A 17,824-nucleotide genomic window follows, 5' to 3' on the forward strand; every position below is an offset into this window, starting at 1 on the left:
TTTTTTAAAACCATATTCACATAGAGATTATGTTTTTGTTTTTGTTTTTTTTTGAAAATGCAACTTCTTCTTTCTTTCTTTCTTTCTTTAAACTTTCTATCGAGACAAATACGGTGTTTTTGGTCGCTGAGAGCACGGCTTCTGGAAAACCCTCTCCAGAGTGGAAATTTTTTTTATTATTATTATTTTTTTTGAAGATATGTAAATTATGTGTTCCTAGTTAGCCTGGTTACAGAAAGTTTAAATAAATCAAATGAAACCAGGACAGTTGCTGTACATTTTACAAGATAATAAATACAAAGTCTTGATAGTATTTCTGTGATCCTTGAATGACAGCATAAGAGCAAAGCGACACAAAAAAAAAAAAAAAAATGCATTCATATGGGAACTCCATATGTGCTTCTGAACTTGTTATTGTGAACAGACATTTTCATGCCGCTTCTCATAGGCTTTGTTGCAACAATAATAATCGATGGTTGAAGCCATTCTGATCTCATTCATGTTGATCTTTACTCCATTCAGTGGCTGCAGGGATATTATCTCTTTTTTCTAACCTTGTTATATATTTAGACATTATTTCTGCACATCTGATTCCCCTCTGGACCTCCATGATGGTTATTAGGAGGTAAATGACGCAACTACAAAGCCTCTACACATTGTTAAGTCGCTATAAAATATCTAAAAAGAGCTAAGGGGAGAGGTGGAAGGGATTTTCTGCTCTCCCTGGTGTAAAATCGATGAGTCTCCCCGTCCCGGGTCGATGTCTCATGGTTACATCATGGAAGAGTTTTCTCAGCAGCCGGTTTCAGACTCAGGCTCGTAACGAGGCTCAGCGTTAAGACGTCCTCATCGGGGATGTGATGGAGGCTTAGCTCACCTACACTCAGCTTATCTGCCTTTTGTGGAGACGGGGTTTACCCTGGCTGGAGTAAATCTTTCACGTGTGCGTTAACACTGCAGGAAGGCAGCGCACTGACTCAACTTCAGCTTGATTGCATCTCTGGAAGGAAATAAAGCAAACTGCCTCCTGCCCTCAAAGCATTTACCAAATGAATACTGTCATTACCACCGATGTGGATTCATCATCATAAATGCATGCAAATGAATCATTCCTTGACATGATAATGAATAACATGGTTAAGAAAAAATGAATAGAAAATGAGGATATATGATTTTGCAAACAAACGTATTTTGAAGTAAATAACTGCAAGTTTTTTTTTTTTAATATAGTGTTTCAAAATCACCTCATCATCAAAAAATTCCATAAATAACTGCACAGTGACCACCAAGTGTCCGTAATCACCTTGTCAGTGTGCTTGTTGTTTTCACACTTCCCATCTGATGCAAACGTGACACTGGTTTCTGTAAGTTGCTTTTTTTTTTTTTTTTTTTTTTTGTGCTGTAATCAGTTTGTTGTTGGGAAACCTGAAGGGGGAAATTATCAGCAGCAGTAATGGGACAGTTTTCTTTGGAATGCCCCTTTTAAAACGCCCATCTAATGACAACTATAACAACTATCTCACGGTCCCCATGGAGGCACTTCAAAGGGAAAACGGTTTGAGTCAAACTGGCCCTCTGAGATCTCGTTATCAGAACGCCTGTGTGTTAAACTAAGGGCCGAAGATCTCAAAATAGCATTCCTGCAGTTATGTGTTATGGTGGTTTATAACCACTGAGAGTGAAAGTGCTGCAGCGTGCGAGCCTTTAAATGACTCGTCTGCCAGCGCCTGTGCCGTACACACAAAGGAGGTGAAGCCCAGAAGAAACCTAGCAGTGTTTTGTTACAGTAAGAGGGGGGAAATGAGCACTGAGATATTTGACTCAAGTAGAGGAACTGTAACTTCTGTCAGCATAAACACCACACGGCTGAGCAAAAGTTTGCTGGAAAATAACTTTTTCAAAATTTTTAAATCCTCCTCAAGTCATTTGAAAACAATAAAAAAATACTGCTGATCACTTTTACAGTAATAAAATATTCTAGCACTTTATGACTCTCAAGGGAAATATCAGATTTCATTCTCCTCAATACCACAATAAAGAGGTAAAAGTCAAAATTTACTTGAGACAGTAGAAAATAAAAGGTAAAATTAGGAGAAAATATCTGACATGAACTAAGACTTGTAAAACTGCTCCAAATGCGGGCCTGTAAAAATCTGCTCACGTACATCAAGTCGAGCAGATGGAGCTGGTTACTTTTGACCTCTGCTTTACATACGAAACAACCAAAGACCAGATGAAACTGTACAGTGAGTGTAATACTGTGCATGACACCGTGACACTAAGCAAAGTTTGGTTTCTAACTCTTTCTCCTGTCTCATTTCTCCTTTTTCACTCTCTGTTTTACACCGCTTACAGTCTGAACTCACAGTCATCTCTGGGAAACGTCAAGTCAAGGCCACGTCACGGCGCGCTGGACCGGCCGGGGCCCGCTCATGTTTCGCATCGTAACGCTTCACTTCAGTCTGATCACATGACTGAAGAGATGACTGAACAAAATGACCAGCTGGCTGAGAGAAAGTCAAACTTGAACTCCCAGGATACTACGGTTTCACTCAATCTCACAATGGTGCTAATCACTTATGTAAAACTAGGCGCAAAATAAGCAGACCTATATTTAAAAAGATTCACAGCTGCGTTGCAGAATTTTAACTGAAGCCCGCACATGCAGTGACTTCAACCAAAATTTAAACGAGTTGAAGCAAGACTGTAGAGCACGCTTTATAAAAAAACAGAAAAACAGAAAAAAAAGGAAAAAAATATCCCCGCTGCCACTCACTGCCTAAATTTGGAGTAAAACTATACTTTGAAATCATTTAATCTTAATCCCCAGCAAAAAAAAAAAAAAAAAAAAAAAAAAAAATCCAACTTTGTCCTCTTGAGTTTGAGTTGATGGAACATTTTGGTTAAATTTTGGAGGCCAAGAAAGCAGAAACCACCACCGTGAAGAGGGAGGTGGTGTGATTTCATCTGGAAGAAATCTGCAAACACGTGACGGGAAAAAAAAAATATGACAACAAAAAACTGTTGATGAATTGATTGAGATGTGTTGAGTTAGTCCATGAATTACAGAAACTCTTATTTCCCTTCATCCATTTCAGAAATTCTTCAATTTTGAGAGTAAATCCACTTGAGGTGTCACTTTCAAGTCAGTGCCTCATCAGTCTGTGTTGGAGATTAATGTTTTGGAGGAACAGGATAATCAAGTTGATCAAGTTTCAAAGTTAAGAATGAAACTGTAATTTGCCGTTATGACAAAATCTTGCTTAGTCTTGATTTGAAGTAGGTTTATAGTTTGGTGCTGCACAATTCATGACTAAACCATGATTTCAGCCCTAATCACTGTGGACACACACCACCTTATTTCTCTCCCTGCCTTCTTACATAATGCTTTCTGTCACACAGGTTTGAACCTGAGGCTCACGGGAATACTCCAGCCTTTACAGCAAAATATCCTTTTTCTGACTTATGTTGGATACCATTTTCACCTCTGCAGGGGTTCAGTTCTTATGAGTAGCAATTCTTGTTAGCTTAGCATAAAGACTTGAACTCTATGGGAGTCATTAGCACAGCTCTGTCAAAGTGAAAAAACACAAACCTTACAGCGGCTCCAAAGCTGTCTTATTTAGTCAGTGTATGAGCAGCAATCTGAGCACTGCTGCAGGTAGAGGAAGATCCACCACAAATCAACTTCTACTGAAATGATTCTTTTTTTTTTTTTTTTTTTTTTTTTAATTAAAAAAATTCTAAGACATGTATTTCAAATGCACATGATAAATGTAAATGTAAATAAGACAGCTTAAGAGTTCATTTTTTCACTCTGATGGAGCTAGGCTAGTGACTCCTATAGACTTCAAGTCTTTATGCTAAGCTAACAGGAAATGCTACCCACAGGAACTGACTCACTGGTTGTACAGAGGTAGAAATGATATTGAACATCTTGTCTCAGTCTGGGTAAGCTAGAGGAAGGGAATTTTGTCCAAAACTTTGCAAGTAAAGTACAATCGCTCTACTCACCTCACACCCTGCTGCCCTGCTCTCTTGTCTGGACCAGCAATAAAAAATACTTTCCATGTGTGAGAACACAAAGTGAAGCAGAGGAAACAAGACTGTGAGAGCTGACCGGCGCCCACATCACTAAGAGCTGGCAGCGCGGCCCTGTCAGTGTCACCGGAAGCTTCTGACTCTAAGTCTCTTATAGTATCAGGGAGGGCTGGTGAAGTAAAGCAGGGCTTAGGTGTGACAGTGGCTGTACGTTCACTGTCATGTCCCACAACAGCGCCACAGCTAAATTTAGAAGTGGGATTAGGAAAATATTTATTTTACCAAAAACATAAGGTGCCACATAAGGTGAAGCTGTTAAACCCCGAACTCTGTTTCCTCAGCAGACACTTTAAAATAAACAGAGGACAATCTTTCGTGCTCCTGATTAAATTGAATAAATTAAATAAAAATTACATAAGTCATGATAGCTGAGAGATGAATCCTACATTGCACAGATTGTATGGGAGTATGACCAAAGTGCTGACGCATGGTACGGAGAAAGGCGTTTTTCTAAACTCTGAGCTCCCTTCAGGGGAAATTTAAGGGGAAATTAAGTTTGTTCAGGGTTTAACCCCTTGAATTCTGATTTCCCCTTCAGTAGTTTCAAAGTTAGAAGATCATTTTTCCATACTGAATGAAAATGTCATATATATTTTCTGCATTTGCTGGTTGCAACCTCTACATGAAGCTACATCACACTTATTTCACTCATACTGAGTGAAATATTCAAACCCAACACGCCATAGTTTTATGACTGCAACATTACATCAAATATAAAAGAACTAGATATCCTGTGCATCATTTTATACCCATTTTTCTATAATTCAATAGGACATGTTTGGTGTCTTTAGCAACCTTGGGATCTCTACTTCAATTTAAAATAAGGTTCTGTGGTTTTGAACAAAACTTGGAGGATCGGCTGAGCTGCAGACATTATGGGGCTGAATTACAACCACAGGTGTTGCACAAAGTTTTTAAGCAGCAATAAAAATCCAGGTAGATGCTGAAGGAAATGACACAGAAGTAAACTGAAGTGAGAAATTAAAATGAGAGCTGTGGTGTGTCGTTTTAGAGCAGAAACAGAACACACCAGCAGCCAGACACACCTCTGTCACACAGGACGCAGGATCATTACACAGTGTGAGGACGTCCACACGATTAGTGGATCGTCAGAAAATTGACTGATTACAATTTTGACAATAGATTAATCATTTTAGTTGTTTATCCAGCAAAAAATACCCAAAGATTTATGAGTTACAGCTTCATAAATGCTGAGAATCACTTGGGTGACAACATGTTATTTTTCAACATTTTATAGTTAAAATGATTCATCGATTAATCGTAAAAATTCTCTACAGATGAATGGACGGTGAAAACAGTCTGTGTCACCAGCATCAGGTTTATTGATGACACGCCACACAACGAGCAAATACGTGTCAAACACTGGACTGGTGACAGCAGGCAGAGCAAAGTTTGACCCGGCTGTCCACCCTGATCTTGACCCGGGCTGTTTTCATGTGTCCACACTTTCAAACACTGACCGTCAACATGCACACTCAGGGATCACTGGACCAGAGAAAACTGAAACCCTGTAAAGAGCCATGACAGAGCGAGCAGCACGAGCCATTCTGCAGAGATACCATCAGAATAAATGGGTATAAAATAACAACAAGGGCGAGGAAAATATCCTGTCAAAAAAATCTTTTCACTCTCACCCACAATATTCCCATATAGATATTTCACATATAGCAGCAGTACAACAGACATAACTAGAAACCAAGAGAATTATAACACAGAAATTCACGAGACGACTGGTTTAGCAGAACGAGATATGTAACTTTCATCCAGAGGCGGTGAGAATCATGAACTCTGTACCATGCTGCTTATTTTAACCATTACATTAATTATTTATTTTTATCTTTATCCTAACTTCACTTAACATAACCTCTTAACTTATGGTTTAGTATTGTTCTTGTGTGCTGCTGGATCAGGGTTCAAATTTCATTCATATGTTTTACGTGTAAGAATGATAATAAACAAACCCGAACCTGAAATCGTGATTTTTTTTTTAATACTTTCATCTGATTCTTCTACATGGACAGCGAATTATTTAGGACAAATCAAAGTAATACTTTAATTCCTTCACAGTTTCCTGATGTTCAGTAGCGTGTATATAAAAACTACAGATGGAAAATGGGACAGTCTTGATATAAAAGTGTACATGATAAAAGTATATGAATGGTAAATTTTGTTCTTGCATGATTATTTTATAAAAGTGGGTTTCAATCTTTTTCAAACGGTAAATATGTCTTTTGGAGCAAAGTCTTTCACTTGAGTTTAACTGGACAGCCTAAAAGTGAGAGTGTGACAATAATCTTTATTTACAGAACACTTAACACGTGCACTTATGAACGACAATATTTGTGACTGACATCTTGTCTTAGCTACGAGTTTTGCTGAGGTCACACATTGTTTTCAAACACACTTCCTTAATGCCGACGATGCACTTTCGAATTGACTTGGGTGGGGCTGAAGGTGTGAAGTACAGTGTGAGGTCAGAAGGTTGAATCAGCGCACAGGAATGGCTGAGGAGAGATGAGGTAACGCGGTCGCTGAGGTAAACAGGACATGTACAGGCTGACAAATACGATGACGAAATCTCCCGCACTTCTTTTCTGTCTCTGAGTTGACAGGAAACGCAGCCTCACATCCGCCGGAGCCTCATTTCCAAAGGAACCAGCAACGTGCGCTCTTGATTTTGCCGGCCAAAGCAGTTTCCAGAATACAAGGAGGATCTCGAAATGACGGCTGCTTCATGCAAAAGTGGCTAACAAGCTTAGATAGTCCAGCCACATCGATGGCGGTTGGTTATTTTCAATGGTTGATGGTTATTTTCTGCACGAAAATCTGGACAGCGACATCAAAGGTAATTCCTGCTTAGTTCAGTCCGATCGAGTACCGAGAGCTGTGAGCATCACGTAGCAAATCAAGGAAAAGTGACTTAAATTCCTCACATAAAGAAGTATCGTCAACCTCTACGGATGAAACTGGATGATCAGTCATTTTTGTCCACTAACACACTTAATGATGTGATGTATGGTTTGAGTTTCATGTGCAAACAGATGTGAGGTGTGTGTCTTCAAAATGAATTCTGTGTGCCACCTGAAATTTTAAATTGTGCGGACGGCACTGCTGTTACATTAATAAGCATCTCTAAGAATTTTTGATTGTTTTTATTTTTCACTTTTTGCTGTTGCGTCCAAGTCAAAGGCATCTCAAGGAAATTGAATCAGGTCAGCTGGACTTAGTTATATGTCCAGAAGACGTTTCGCCACTTATCCATCAGTTCATGCTGTTCACTAGACTAGACTGGTATTCAACTAGACTACCTAGACTTTGTCATATTAGCATGGAAAATCTTTATGATTTTTTTTGGCTGGCAAAAAAGTAACTTTTCTTGCGTTTCCGGTGGGCCAATCCCTGCTGTCTGTTATGTCACGCAAACGTAATGTTTCAGATCGTCTCTCCGTATCAGCCTCTGAACTGATGTCAGCAGATTAAAAACAATTTGTTGATTCATGTTGAGGTGACATCAGCGGTTTGAGGACACAGTGAGGTAAGTAGGTAAAAAAAAAGACCTCATAGGTGAGGTAAACCCTACCTGTGAGCAGCTGACGAGTGATATGAGGAGTAAGGTAGGTGTGTGTGTGTGTGTGTGTGTGTGTGTGTGTGTGTGTGTGTGTGTGCGCATACATGTTTTTGAATGGAAACTTAGTCAGAACTTAGGTGAGACTGTGTGAGAAAGGTTGTATACTGCAGCCAGGTGTTGGCGGTGTGTGTGTGTGTGGGTGTGTGAAGGTCTGGGAGCAGGTGGCCCAGTCTGTCATTAGGGGCTGAGTCACTGTGCTAGCGTCAGCCATGGACACACACACACACACACACACGCATTAAGTGGAGCCCAGACGAGGAAAATGAGGCTGTAGGAAAAGGGGAATTCCAGCCGGAGCAGGAAGGAGATCGCCTGAGCTGCTCTAATATCTAATAAGAGTTTTGTCTGTCTGCTCTACACACACTTTTGTTTTCCTTCTCTGCATGTTTGCCCCCCTTTCCCCCTCTCTCTATTCCTACTTTTCTATTTCAACTTTTGTTGCTCCTTTCTTTTGCTTTTGCCTTTTTCCTCTCTCGTTTCGCCTGTTTCCTCCTCTCTGGGTCGGATATTGAATAAAAGTGTTTATTGTCATTGCCGCTGTCAAAATCACTGGATTATCATTATCATTATGTTGTTTTACTCACACACAAACACACACACACATGGACACGCACACCTCCTGCCATCAGGTCAATGTTCCTTAAGTAGAAGTAAAATCGAAGAAAGAGCACCACTTTTACCAGAAGCAACAACATTTTTTTGGGGGGTGGGGGTCATTTGTAAACTACGATGATTTCTTATGTGTTATGCATATTCTTCCACTTATTTGTTACATTAGTGGCTCAGTCTGGACTTTAATAATTATTTCTCTTGATTATTAATTTTTCTTTTTTAAAAAAAGTGTGTGACAGTGTTTACATAGGCATAAGCCCTGTACACATTGCACCTCCTGGTGAACTTGTATCACAATCTTTTATCCCGACTGAAACACACCATTTTCTCTCATGCTGTAATGAGCGATGGCCGCGGCCTCTCATTACAGCTACATTGCAAACATCAGTCAGAGTCCAGTCCAAAAGGTGGTGATTTATTGGTAATTTATCATATTACATAAGTTTAAGTTATGAGGTCCGCACTGCCTCCTTCAAATGTAAAGCAGGTCCCGTATCATCACGCCTACACGGGTCACAACTGAGGGGGTGACCTGTTTACGTCTCTGCTGGCCAGAGTCGAAGCCGATGATTACATGGGGCTACTGCAGGGTTGAGAACCCGGGACGTCCCGGATGGGAGTGGGATTTTAGCTCTGTGTAAAAAAGGTTGATAATCTTATTTTGAAGTTTTTTCTACCTTTAGTTGTTTTCCTATATCATAACTGTCTTCATGATTACTTTTGTTTAATCATCATTCTGACTCTGAAATGATTTATGATGATGATTCATGATGAACTCCATCGGAGTGGTGAAATTTGTGTGCAAATGTGAGTGTGCGAGTGAAATAGCATATAGCAGTGTGTGTGTGTGTGTGTGTGTGTTTGCGCATGGCTCAGAGAGCACAGTGTGTGTCGGTGTGCACAGTGTTCACTAAGGAGAACCTTGTGTGTGCTGCTGAGATGACTTGTGTGATTGTCACCCTAATCGTTTCCATCCCTGTGTGTGTGTGTGTGTGTGTGTGTGTGTGTGTGTCTGTGACTGGTGTTCCCCCCAGAGGTTTGGGCCACTTCAGAGCGTTAGTGGGACCGCCAGAGGCTCATTGAGCAGTTGTTGCCACTTCACACACGGTGTGCATGCTTCAGTGTGTGTGTGTGTGTGTGTGTGTGTGTGTGTGTGTGTGTGTGTGTGTGTGTGTGTGTGTGTGTGTGTGTGTGCGTGCGCGCGTGTGTATTTGGGTAGAAAAAGAAAGAGCAAGAGAGTTCAGTAACAAGAGTGTATTGCACGTGTGTGTATGACGTGTCGTCAGCACAGCGCTCAGTGTGCAACAATTCAACAACAGTGTAATGGTGTGTGTGTGTGTGTGTGTGTGTGTGTGTGTGTGTGTGTGTGTTTATTTGTGTGTGTATGTGTTTGTTTTCCTGTGTGTGCTCAGCCTCTATTTGAATGTTTCTTGCTAGATTTCAACATTTCAACATCAGAAATTCAACAAAGAGTGTATGTTCAGCTGTGTTTATGTGTGTATGTGTGTGTGTGTGTCTGCGCGCTCCATCCATATGTGTGTGTGATCTGTTGTAGGCTAACAGTTGTTGTTGTTGTGTGTGTGTGTGCATGTCTGCAGGTATATGTGCTCTTGTACGTCCTGCTCTTTTGAATGTCTGGTTGAATACCTGTGTGTGTGTGTGTGTGTGTGTGTGTGTGTGTGTGTGTGTGTGTGTGTGTGCACTCACCTGTCTTCTGGCTCATGTCTGTGGGCAGGTGTGGTGGACTCGGGCTGAAGTGCTCGTTGCTGTAGGGCAGCAGCGACGTCAGCGGGTGCATCCCGTGTGACTGCTGCACCACCGACACCTTGTTGGACTGCAAACACACAACCAGCCGCTGATCAATCACCCAATAATCACTAATCACTAATAATGTTGAGCACTCATATTTCACATTTTCCTGACCCACAGACAATACAGATGATGATACTAATACGACTACAACTGGTAAATAATAGTAGTAGTAGTAGTAGTAGTAGTAATAATGATAATAATAATAAAAATAATAATAATAATAATAATAATAATAATAATAATGATAATAATAATAATTATTATTATTATTATTATGGCTTGGTAATTTAAATATATCAAGATGGAATTTTTCATTACTGTAAGTATTATCATGATTATTATTACTGTTATTAAGCACTGATTCACTGATATATTTGAGGTGTAATATCTCTCATTTATGCAGGGAATTGAAATTAATTAGGGAATTAAAAACGACATTTTGAAGAGATGAAAATAATTCAGGATACAAGATTATTATTGTTATTATTATTGTTTTTTTATTTTCTAAAATAAATAAATAGTCACAGAACTTGGGATGGTTATTTTTCTTATTCAATATTATGTTTTTTTTTAGCTGATAAAACATGCACAATCACATCGTTACACAAAACAAAACCTTGCTAAATACATAAATAAGTGAATAAATAAACTGTAAAATAACTTTTGAAAGGTTTAGATGTCCGGTGGCTTGACACATCGCAGTGTTTCGAGATAAAGCGAATGACAAAATGTTTCCACTTTGGAAGTTCTTCCACATCTTTCTGTCCCTGTGAGGACATTTACTCCTCTCAACTCCGAAATAAAGAAAAAATGCAAGGGGACACACACACACACACACACACACACACACACACACACATGCAGTACACATGTACACACAGACGCACACGCAGAGAGAGAAAGAGAAAGAGAAAGAGGCAGAAAGAAAGGAAAAGCGTTTGACTGTCATTTTGAGGCTGGCTTGGAACACACAGACGGGCTGTGCTCTGCTCCCATTGGTCCTCAGTGGGAGCGAGGCGGGGCGGGGCGGGGAGGGATGGGAGGGGGGGGGCATTTGATCGATAGGCCTTTGATGATCAAGGCGGGCTGCGTGCGAGCTTGTTTGCTTTCATGTTTCTGTTTACAAATGGCTTTCAATAACTCACGTGAAATCCAGTTATTGCTAATGCTCCCAGCATGCCGGCTGACATACGATATGTCACAGCGGTTTGCTGAGCCACCGGCCTCGGACCCACATCCACTGCGTATATCTGAACCAGTCCAAGTGTGTGTGTGTGTGCACGTGTGGATATGCATGTGAGAATGTGTGTGTGCATGCATTGTATTTGTTTATATAAAGACATGAGTATGAATATGTGCATTTGTGTGCATTTGAGTGCAGACATGTGAGTGTATTCTGAGTGGGTGGATATATATATATATATATATATATGTGTGTGTGTGTTAAAACAGTTTTTTTTTTACATGCCTGTATGTCCATGTGTATCTGCATGTGTATGTGTGTGTGTGAGTGTGTGTGAAGCCTCTAACATCACCACTACAGACGAGCAGATCTGGTGCTACTTGCTGGGCCTCCTGCTGAGTTACAAAGTGAATACCTTATCACTTTAAGGCAGAGCTTCCACACACTCTTGCTCCACATTGCACACACACACACACACATACACACACACTCAGTGTACACTTTTCAACAGTTCCTTTCCTATCCCCACCTGATTACATCAACATCTTAAACTCTCTCTCACCAGCCATAAACGCACATATGTGCCAACACACACACACTCTTACGCACACACACACGCACACGAGCCTCTCATGTATGCTACACGGCTAGCTGTGGAGCTAAGATCAAACCGCTAAACCGCTTTTAATGTCAAGACACATGAAAACAAAACGGCCTGCCTTTGCACCGAAGGGCCGAAGGGGCGGGACGGTGCAGAGGTTTTCGGGTGGGGTGTGCAGGGGGTGCGCGGGGTGGGGTGGGGTGGGGTGCATGCATGGGGGTGCTGAGGTGCTCTGCATTCACAATAACCTGTACCCAGAGATGGAGGTGTACTGCTTCAAAAAACTCCACCACATATCGGGAGTCTTATCTGTAACGTGATGAAATCCAAAACAGTGGAAAACATCTCAATTTTCACAGGTCGTTCAGTCTCATTTTGAGTGTTTTTAACTTGTTCTTCTTAAAACAATGTGTTTGTGAGCGCCTCAGGAAGCGTTTTGTTTGATGAATTTTGCAAAGAAACAAGCATAAATATGTTGAAACAAGGCAGAATAAAGCTCATCAGCCCACTCGCATCCACAAAATGACACTTCATTCAAGATAATTCTGGGATCAATGGTTACCATTGGAAATAAGTTGGATTATCTCATCCCACTGGCAGAATTTTTTCCACCCATTTGAAGAAAAACAAGATTTTACCAGTGAAGATGAAACAAACTGACTTGAGAGGAATATTTTTTTTTTTTTACAGAGCGCACGTCTATGATAAAAAATAGAGGCATAGGCTAGAGAGACTTGCCTTTCTTCTTAATGTAAGGAGAATTTGAGATTTTGTTATTAAGATGCTTAGAAGCTTCTTGATTCTTGCCTGTCCACAATGCAGGCTGTTCGAAATTCTGGCCTTTCTTGTAGCCGACTTGTTGACTAATCGTTTCAACAAACCACTGATCAGTCAACCTTGAAGAAATGTGGTTATGCACAGCCCCAGTGAGGTGTTATTTTTTTTTTTTTTAATGTTTAATGTATTTATCACTGCTGTATGAATGCCTCTAGCTGTGTCTCAGATGGTTAACAAAGCCCTCTGTTGTATGAGTATGAATGTTCAAATAAAGCTCAGTACAGCGCCAAATGAAGTTTTCAAGCACATTACATTAAAAAAAGGCGAGAATGACTGAGAAAGCAACTACAAAAAGAGGAAAAAATAAAACCGCTGAAGAAAAAAACCTGAATTGTGCAAAGGTTTGATTGGATTTGAGATACAGACATGCACATGTTACACACATAAACACGCACACACAAGCGCAGAATCGCACTCAGTTAATGTTTTCTGCACATGTGCAGACACGCACAACCACATATTCATTCTCTTGACAGGTTTTGCACATATGGATGTATACACACACACACACACACACACACACACGCACACACACATCTGCGCAGACCTGCTGGGAGCCTTTAGAAGTAGCTGTGGCTCTGTTTCACGTGCTGAGGTCGATGTAGCCGTTTTGCTGTAACATTATAGCCGCAAAATCGTCCATTTATGTTTCCTCTCTTCCTCGGGGTAATTAGCCGGCCTTGAAGTGGCTTTCGCTGCGCCTTCCTTTTTTTACACACACTCAGGGAGGCTGACTGAGAGCACTCATTTAACCTATAATTATCAACCTCTCTATTTAAAAAAAAATACCCCCCCCCATCCACCCCTATCCACCACCACACACACTCACACACACAAAACTTCCACATAATTACCTTTACTTCGAGTGTGGAGCTGAAACAGGCGAGTGTGTACACGCGTTAAGTGGGACACACACACAGTCACACAAGATTGAATAACGTCTACGGCATCGCCTGAATTGGAAACACACAGCTTGTTGTTGGTAACAAGGAGGTGCATTCAGGTGCACGCTCAAAAACAAAGGGCACCTCAGTGCAGCTCAGCCGGGAGTGGAATTTACTTACTTTTGCAGGCAGACATAAAACTTCACAAAATGAATTCATGGTATAGCCTATAATTAAGTAAAATCTAATGTAAGGTATGAAGACAGGATCTTTAAATCTAAAACTGCATGATATAATTAGTGTACCTTAATTGCGATGACTAGCCCTGGGTAAAAATGTCAGTTTTCCGATTAATCATGATCTTCATTTGAACAATCCAATCGCAGCTCTTAAATCCTGTGACTGATCTTTTATCCGTGCCTTTTTTTAAAGTGGATTTGTGAGGATTTTTGTGAAATGGTATTTGAAACGTGCCTCCTCTCATGCCGATGTCGTCTACTGACCTACGAGCCTACGGAAACTCATCTGACCAAGTTAACGCACGTCTTGAACGAGTGAACAAACGCCAACTCTTAAGTGCTGACGTCAAAAGTCTTGACGCATTTTGGATTTAAATTCATGACGGTAACGACAAGCTTTATGGAAGATGCAAAATTTGATGTGGTAACTTCATGAATCAATATGAAATCAAACTGAATTATACAAGGACATCAGTGCCAATACCAGCACTGCAAAAAAAATCTCTCCATCTTAACAAGTCAAACACAGTCTTAAAATCTTGCTTTCCTTAAAAATCTGACAGTGGGATGAAATAATCTAACTCATTTCCAGTGAATTTTTTTTAGGATTTTTTTTAGCCTATTACATTTTGAAACAAGGCAGAATGAGGCAGATCAGCCCTCCAGTCTCATGAGAATGACACTTGATTCAAGAAAACTCTGGAAACAAGTTAGGAAACAAGTTAATTAGCACTGGAAGCAAATGGGGTTATCTCATGCCACTGGCTCATTTTCAACTCGTTTTTATGAAAACAAGATTTTAAGACAACGTGAGTTTTTAGGATGGAGATTTTTTACAGTGTTATTGGCACTGATTCCCTTATGCGATTCAGTTTGATTTCACATTGATTCCATATTGATCCAGACTGAATATGGGTCTAAACTTCTTGTTAAGATGGATATTTGCATTGCTGTGTATTTAGGTTGGAGGCTCAGGGTTCATCCAGCTTTGTATTTACCGTTGCATCGCTGCACATACATTAGTGTGTGGAAAACTACACTTCAGCACACACATTTCCATTCAGATGAACTGAAACCTACAGACAAACATAACCGCAGCGACAGAAAACAATCCCACTCCGAGCACTTTAGTCTACTCTGAATCTTAAATCCTTGTTTGTTGATTACATCAAAGATGTAATTACTTCAAAGAACGTGATTACTTCAAAATTCCAATTAGATATCAACACCTTTTTAAGTACGCCGGAAAAAAAGCCAAAAAAAAAAAAAAAAAACATGTAATGTAGCCCCTCAGTCTCTCTGTAGTCTAATTTCACTTGAAAGGCCTTTGATTTATCAGTGTATTGTTGCTGCCTTTTATCTCCTCTCTGTTTGAACAGGAATCTGCTGCTGAATACAAGAGTTAATGGGATCTCAGACATCACTTGGTTGTAATGATGGCCCTCCACCTTGACCCAGACACACACACACACACACACACACACACACACACACACACACACTGATTTCCAATGCATGTGCATGCAAACAAACATAGTTGCATGCTCAAGTGCACACACACACACATACACACACCTTCATTTGAAGGACCTAGTGCTGATAAAACACTCCACCTCTAATGTATTCTTTAGTTTTCAGATGACACACTAAGTAGATCTGTCTCTCTTTATTTCTGAAGCGGAAATTAAAGGGTCCTTTCTTTTTTTTCTCCCCCGAGCGGGCTTTGAGTCTAATGTCTTTAATCTCACATTTCACGGAGATGGGACATTAAACACACTCTCTCTCCGACAATCACCTTCCCCTGTTGTGGCGGAAATAAATAAAATGGGGACAGTTGCTGGAAATTAACGGTGGATTCACCTTCCTGTCCGCAGTCCTTTCAAGTGGCTGCAATCAAGCTGCTCTGCAGAAAGAGAGAAAATCTCACAAAGAGATCTGAGCGTGTTGGAGGAGCGTTTTGAAATGCTGCTTTCAGATGAATCGGAGCAGCACTTGATAAAATGAAAACAGCCATTCATAAATAAATCTTGTTTTAGTTTGTGAATCACTCGGCATCGGTAAATGAACTGTTCCGGGCTGACGAGTTTCGCTTCAACGACTGATATCCACCAGCTGAAAAAAAACAAAGAGGAGATGAAAACGACTGATGACATCTCTGAGGAAATAAGTGCTCACTTGGATGTGAAGCACGCAGAATATTATACAGGCTTAAGACCTGAGATGCTAACACTTTGGGGGATGATGTCATCCTTAAAATACTTATTAATAAATTCCAGGTATCAGTGGTTTTTCAAAATGAATACGTGGCATGCTGTCATTAAATCCTTTTGGTATTTTGGTTTCAGTGCTTTGGCTGTTAAACTTTAGTTTGGTTCCATTCAAAATGGAAACTGAAACTGCATTTCAGGCATTAATGATTATGAATACTAGTGTTTTTTCTAGACTGGAACCCTTTCATGGTGAAATGTTTGAAAATGTTTTCTTCCTGGATTGACTGAATTGAAAGTCAAGTAAAGTAGGAACCTGAACAGAATTCATTTCTGATATCGAGCAGGGCTACACAGTTTCATCCAGAAAATAATCACAGTATCATCATTTTACCATTTTTTCCCACAAAGACAATGAAAATTATGATGCAGCTGCAGTATCTGTCAAAATAATCTCATTATTATTATTTTTTTTTACAGGATCATACAGCCCTGATGAAAAGAGTATTATGCTGCTTGTGTTTTTAACTTCTCTTGAGGTTCTGTCCACCAATCAGAACCTGCTGAGTTTGTTTGAAAACCTGTTGAACTTCATGCACAATTTAAAGTGGATTGAGACAAAGCCTGTCCAATGTAAAGACAAGAATATGACACATGAACACATGAAAATATGAAACTTTGATCCACAGTGTCTAAAAGCACCATCAGTGCATTTATTTTCTCATGCATGGGAATCAAACCCAAAACCCCGACAGTGTTAGTGCCTTGCCCCACCTACTGACTTGTACAGGACCAGCTGAAGTTACGTCACCCTTAAGTTCTCCATGAAGCAGCTTCAAAGGCAAGAAAAACAACTTAATCTGCACCCTTGGCCAGTGTCAAGGACACGTTTATTATCGGCTGGCGCTGTGGCTTCATTTGTGCTCAACCATGTCAGCACAGACTGACCCGTTCCCCTATAGCATCGATCATTACTGCCATATTTCATATGCATATCACTCTTGACATTTTCCTGCAACCGTGTAGGAAATGGCGACTGAACTTGATTTTAACGCAAGATAGAAAGCTGGAGATGTGGCTACTCATCCAGTCTGGATTTCAGCAACGATTTCAGCAATGGTTCAGTGAAGAAAAACTGTTACTTCAAAGGTTAGTTTACAAAATGTAACAGATGTCATATGTCAAGGTAGTTAGAGGTGGAATTTTTCACATATTTTCTAGTCTTACAAAGCCTCAAAAGCATAATTTGCTGCACAATGAAGTTTCCTCAGAGAGGTCAGATTGCAGGGTCAGCTTTTCAGGTATGGAAGACAAAGATCCAGGAATCAGGAACACACACACACACATGCACACACACACACTCACACACACACACACCCACACTCACACACACACACACACACACACTGGGGTTTGCATGTGAACAGAGGGAAAAAAGCAGAGTCTAAAATTGCGGTAAAAGTCCCCACACCTGTCTGCAGAGAGAGAAAGAGAGCGAAAGAAAGAAAAAAAGAGAAGCAAGGAGAAAAAAATATAGAAATAGAATGAAGAGGATAAAAAGGGGAAAAACTGTGTAGAATGACGTGGCGGACCTGAGAATCTCACTCTGCATTTGATCCCATGCAAACTCCTGGCCTAGATTAGACCGACATTAGATTAGACAAGTATTAGATTAGACTGGTATTAGATTAGAACCCTC

The 17,824-nt window shown here is 40.3% G+C and overlaps 1 protein-coding gene across 3 annotated transcripts in view; it reads right to left on the minus strand.

Moving 5' to 3' along the window:
* The window catches only part of tcf7 (transcription factor 7), an 88,832-nt gene that overhangs the window by 23,593 nt on the left and 47,415 nt on the right, over positions 1–17,824 (minus strand). For all 3 annotated transcript variants that reach the window (XM_030069220.1, XM_030069221.1, XM_030069222.1), the window contains exon 4: positions 10,070–10,196. In XM_030069220.1, coding sequence (XP_029925080.1) covers positions 10,070–10,196 — 127 coding nt within the window. The remainder of the gene's footprint in view (positions 1–10,069; positions 10,197–17,824) is intronic.

Source organism: Myripristis murdjan, chromosome 14 (assembly GCF_902150065.1).
Source record: "Myripristis murdjan chromosome 14, fMyrMur1.1, whole genome shotgun sequence".
NCBI classification, from domain to species: Eukaryota; Metazoa; Chordata; class Actinopteri; order Holocentriformes; family Holocentridae; genus Myripristis; species Myripristis murdjan.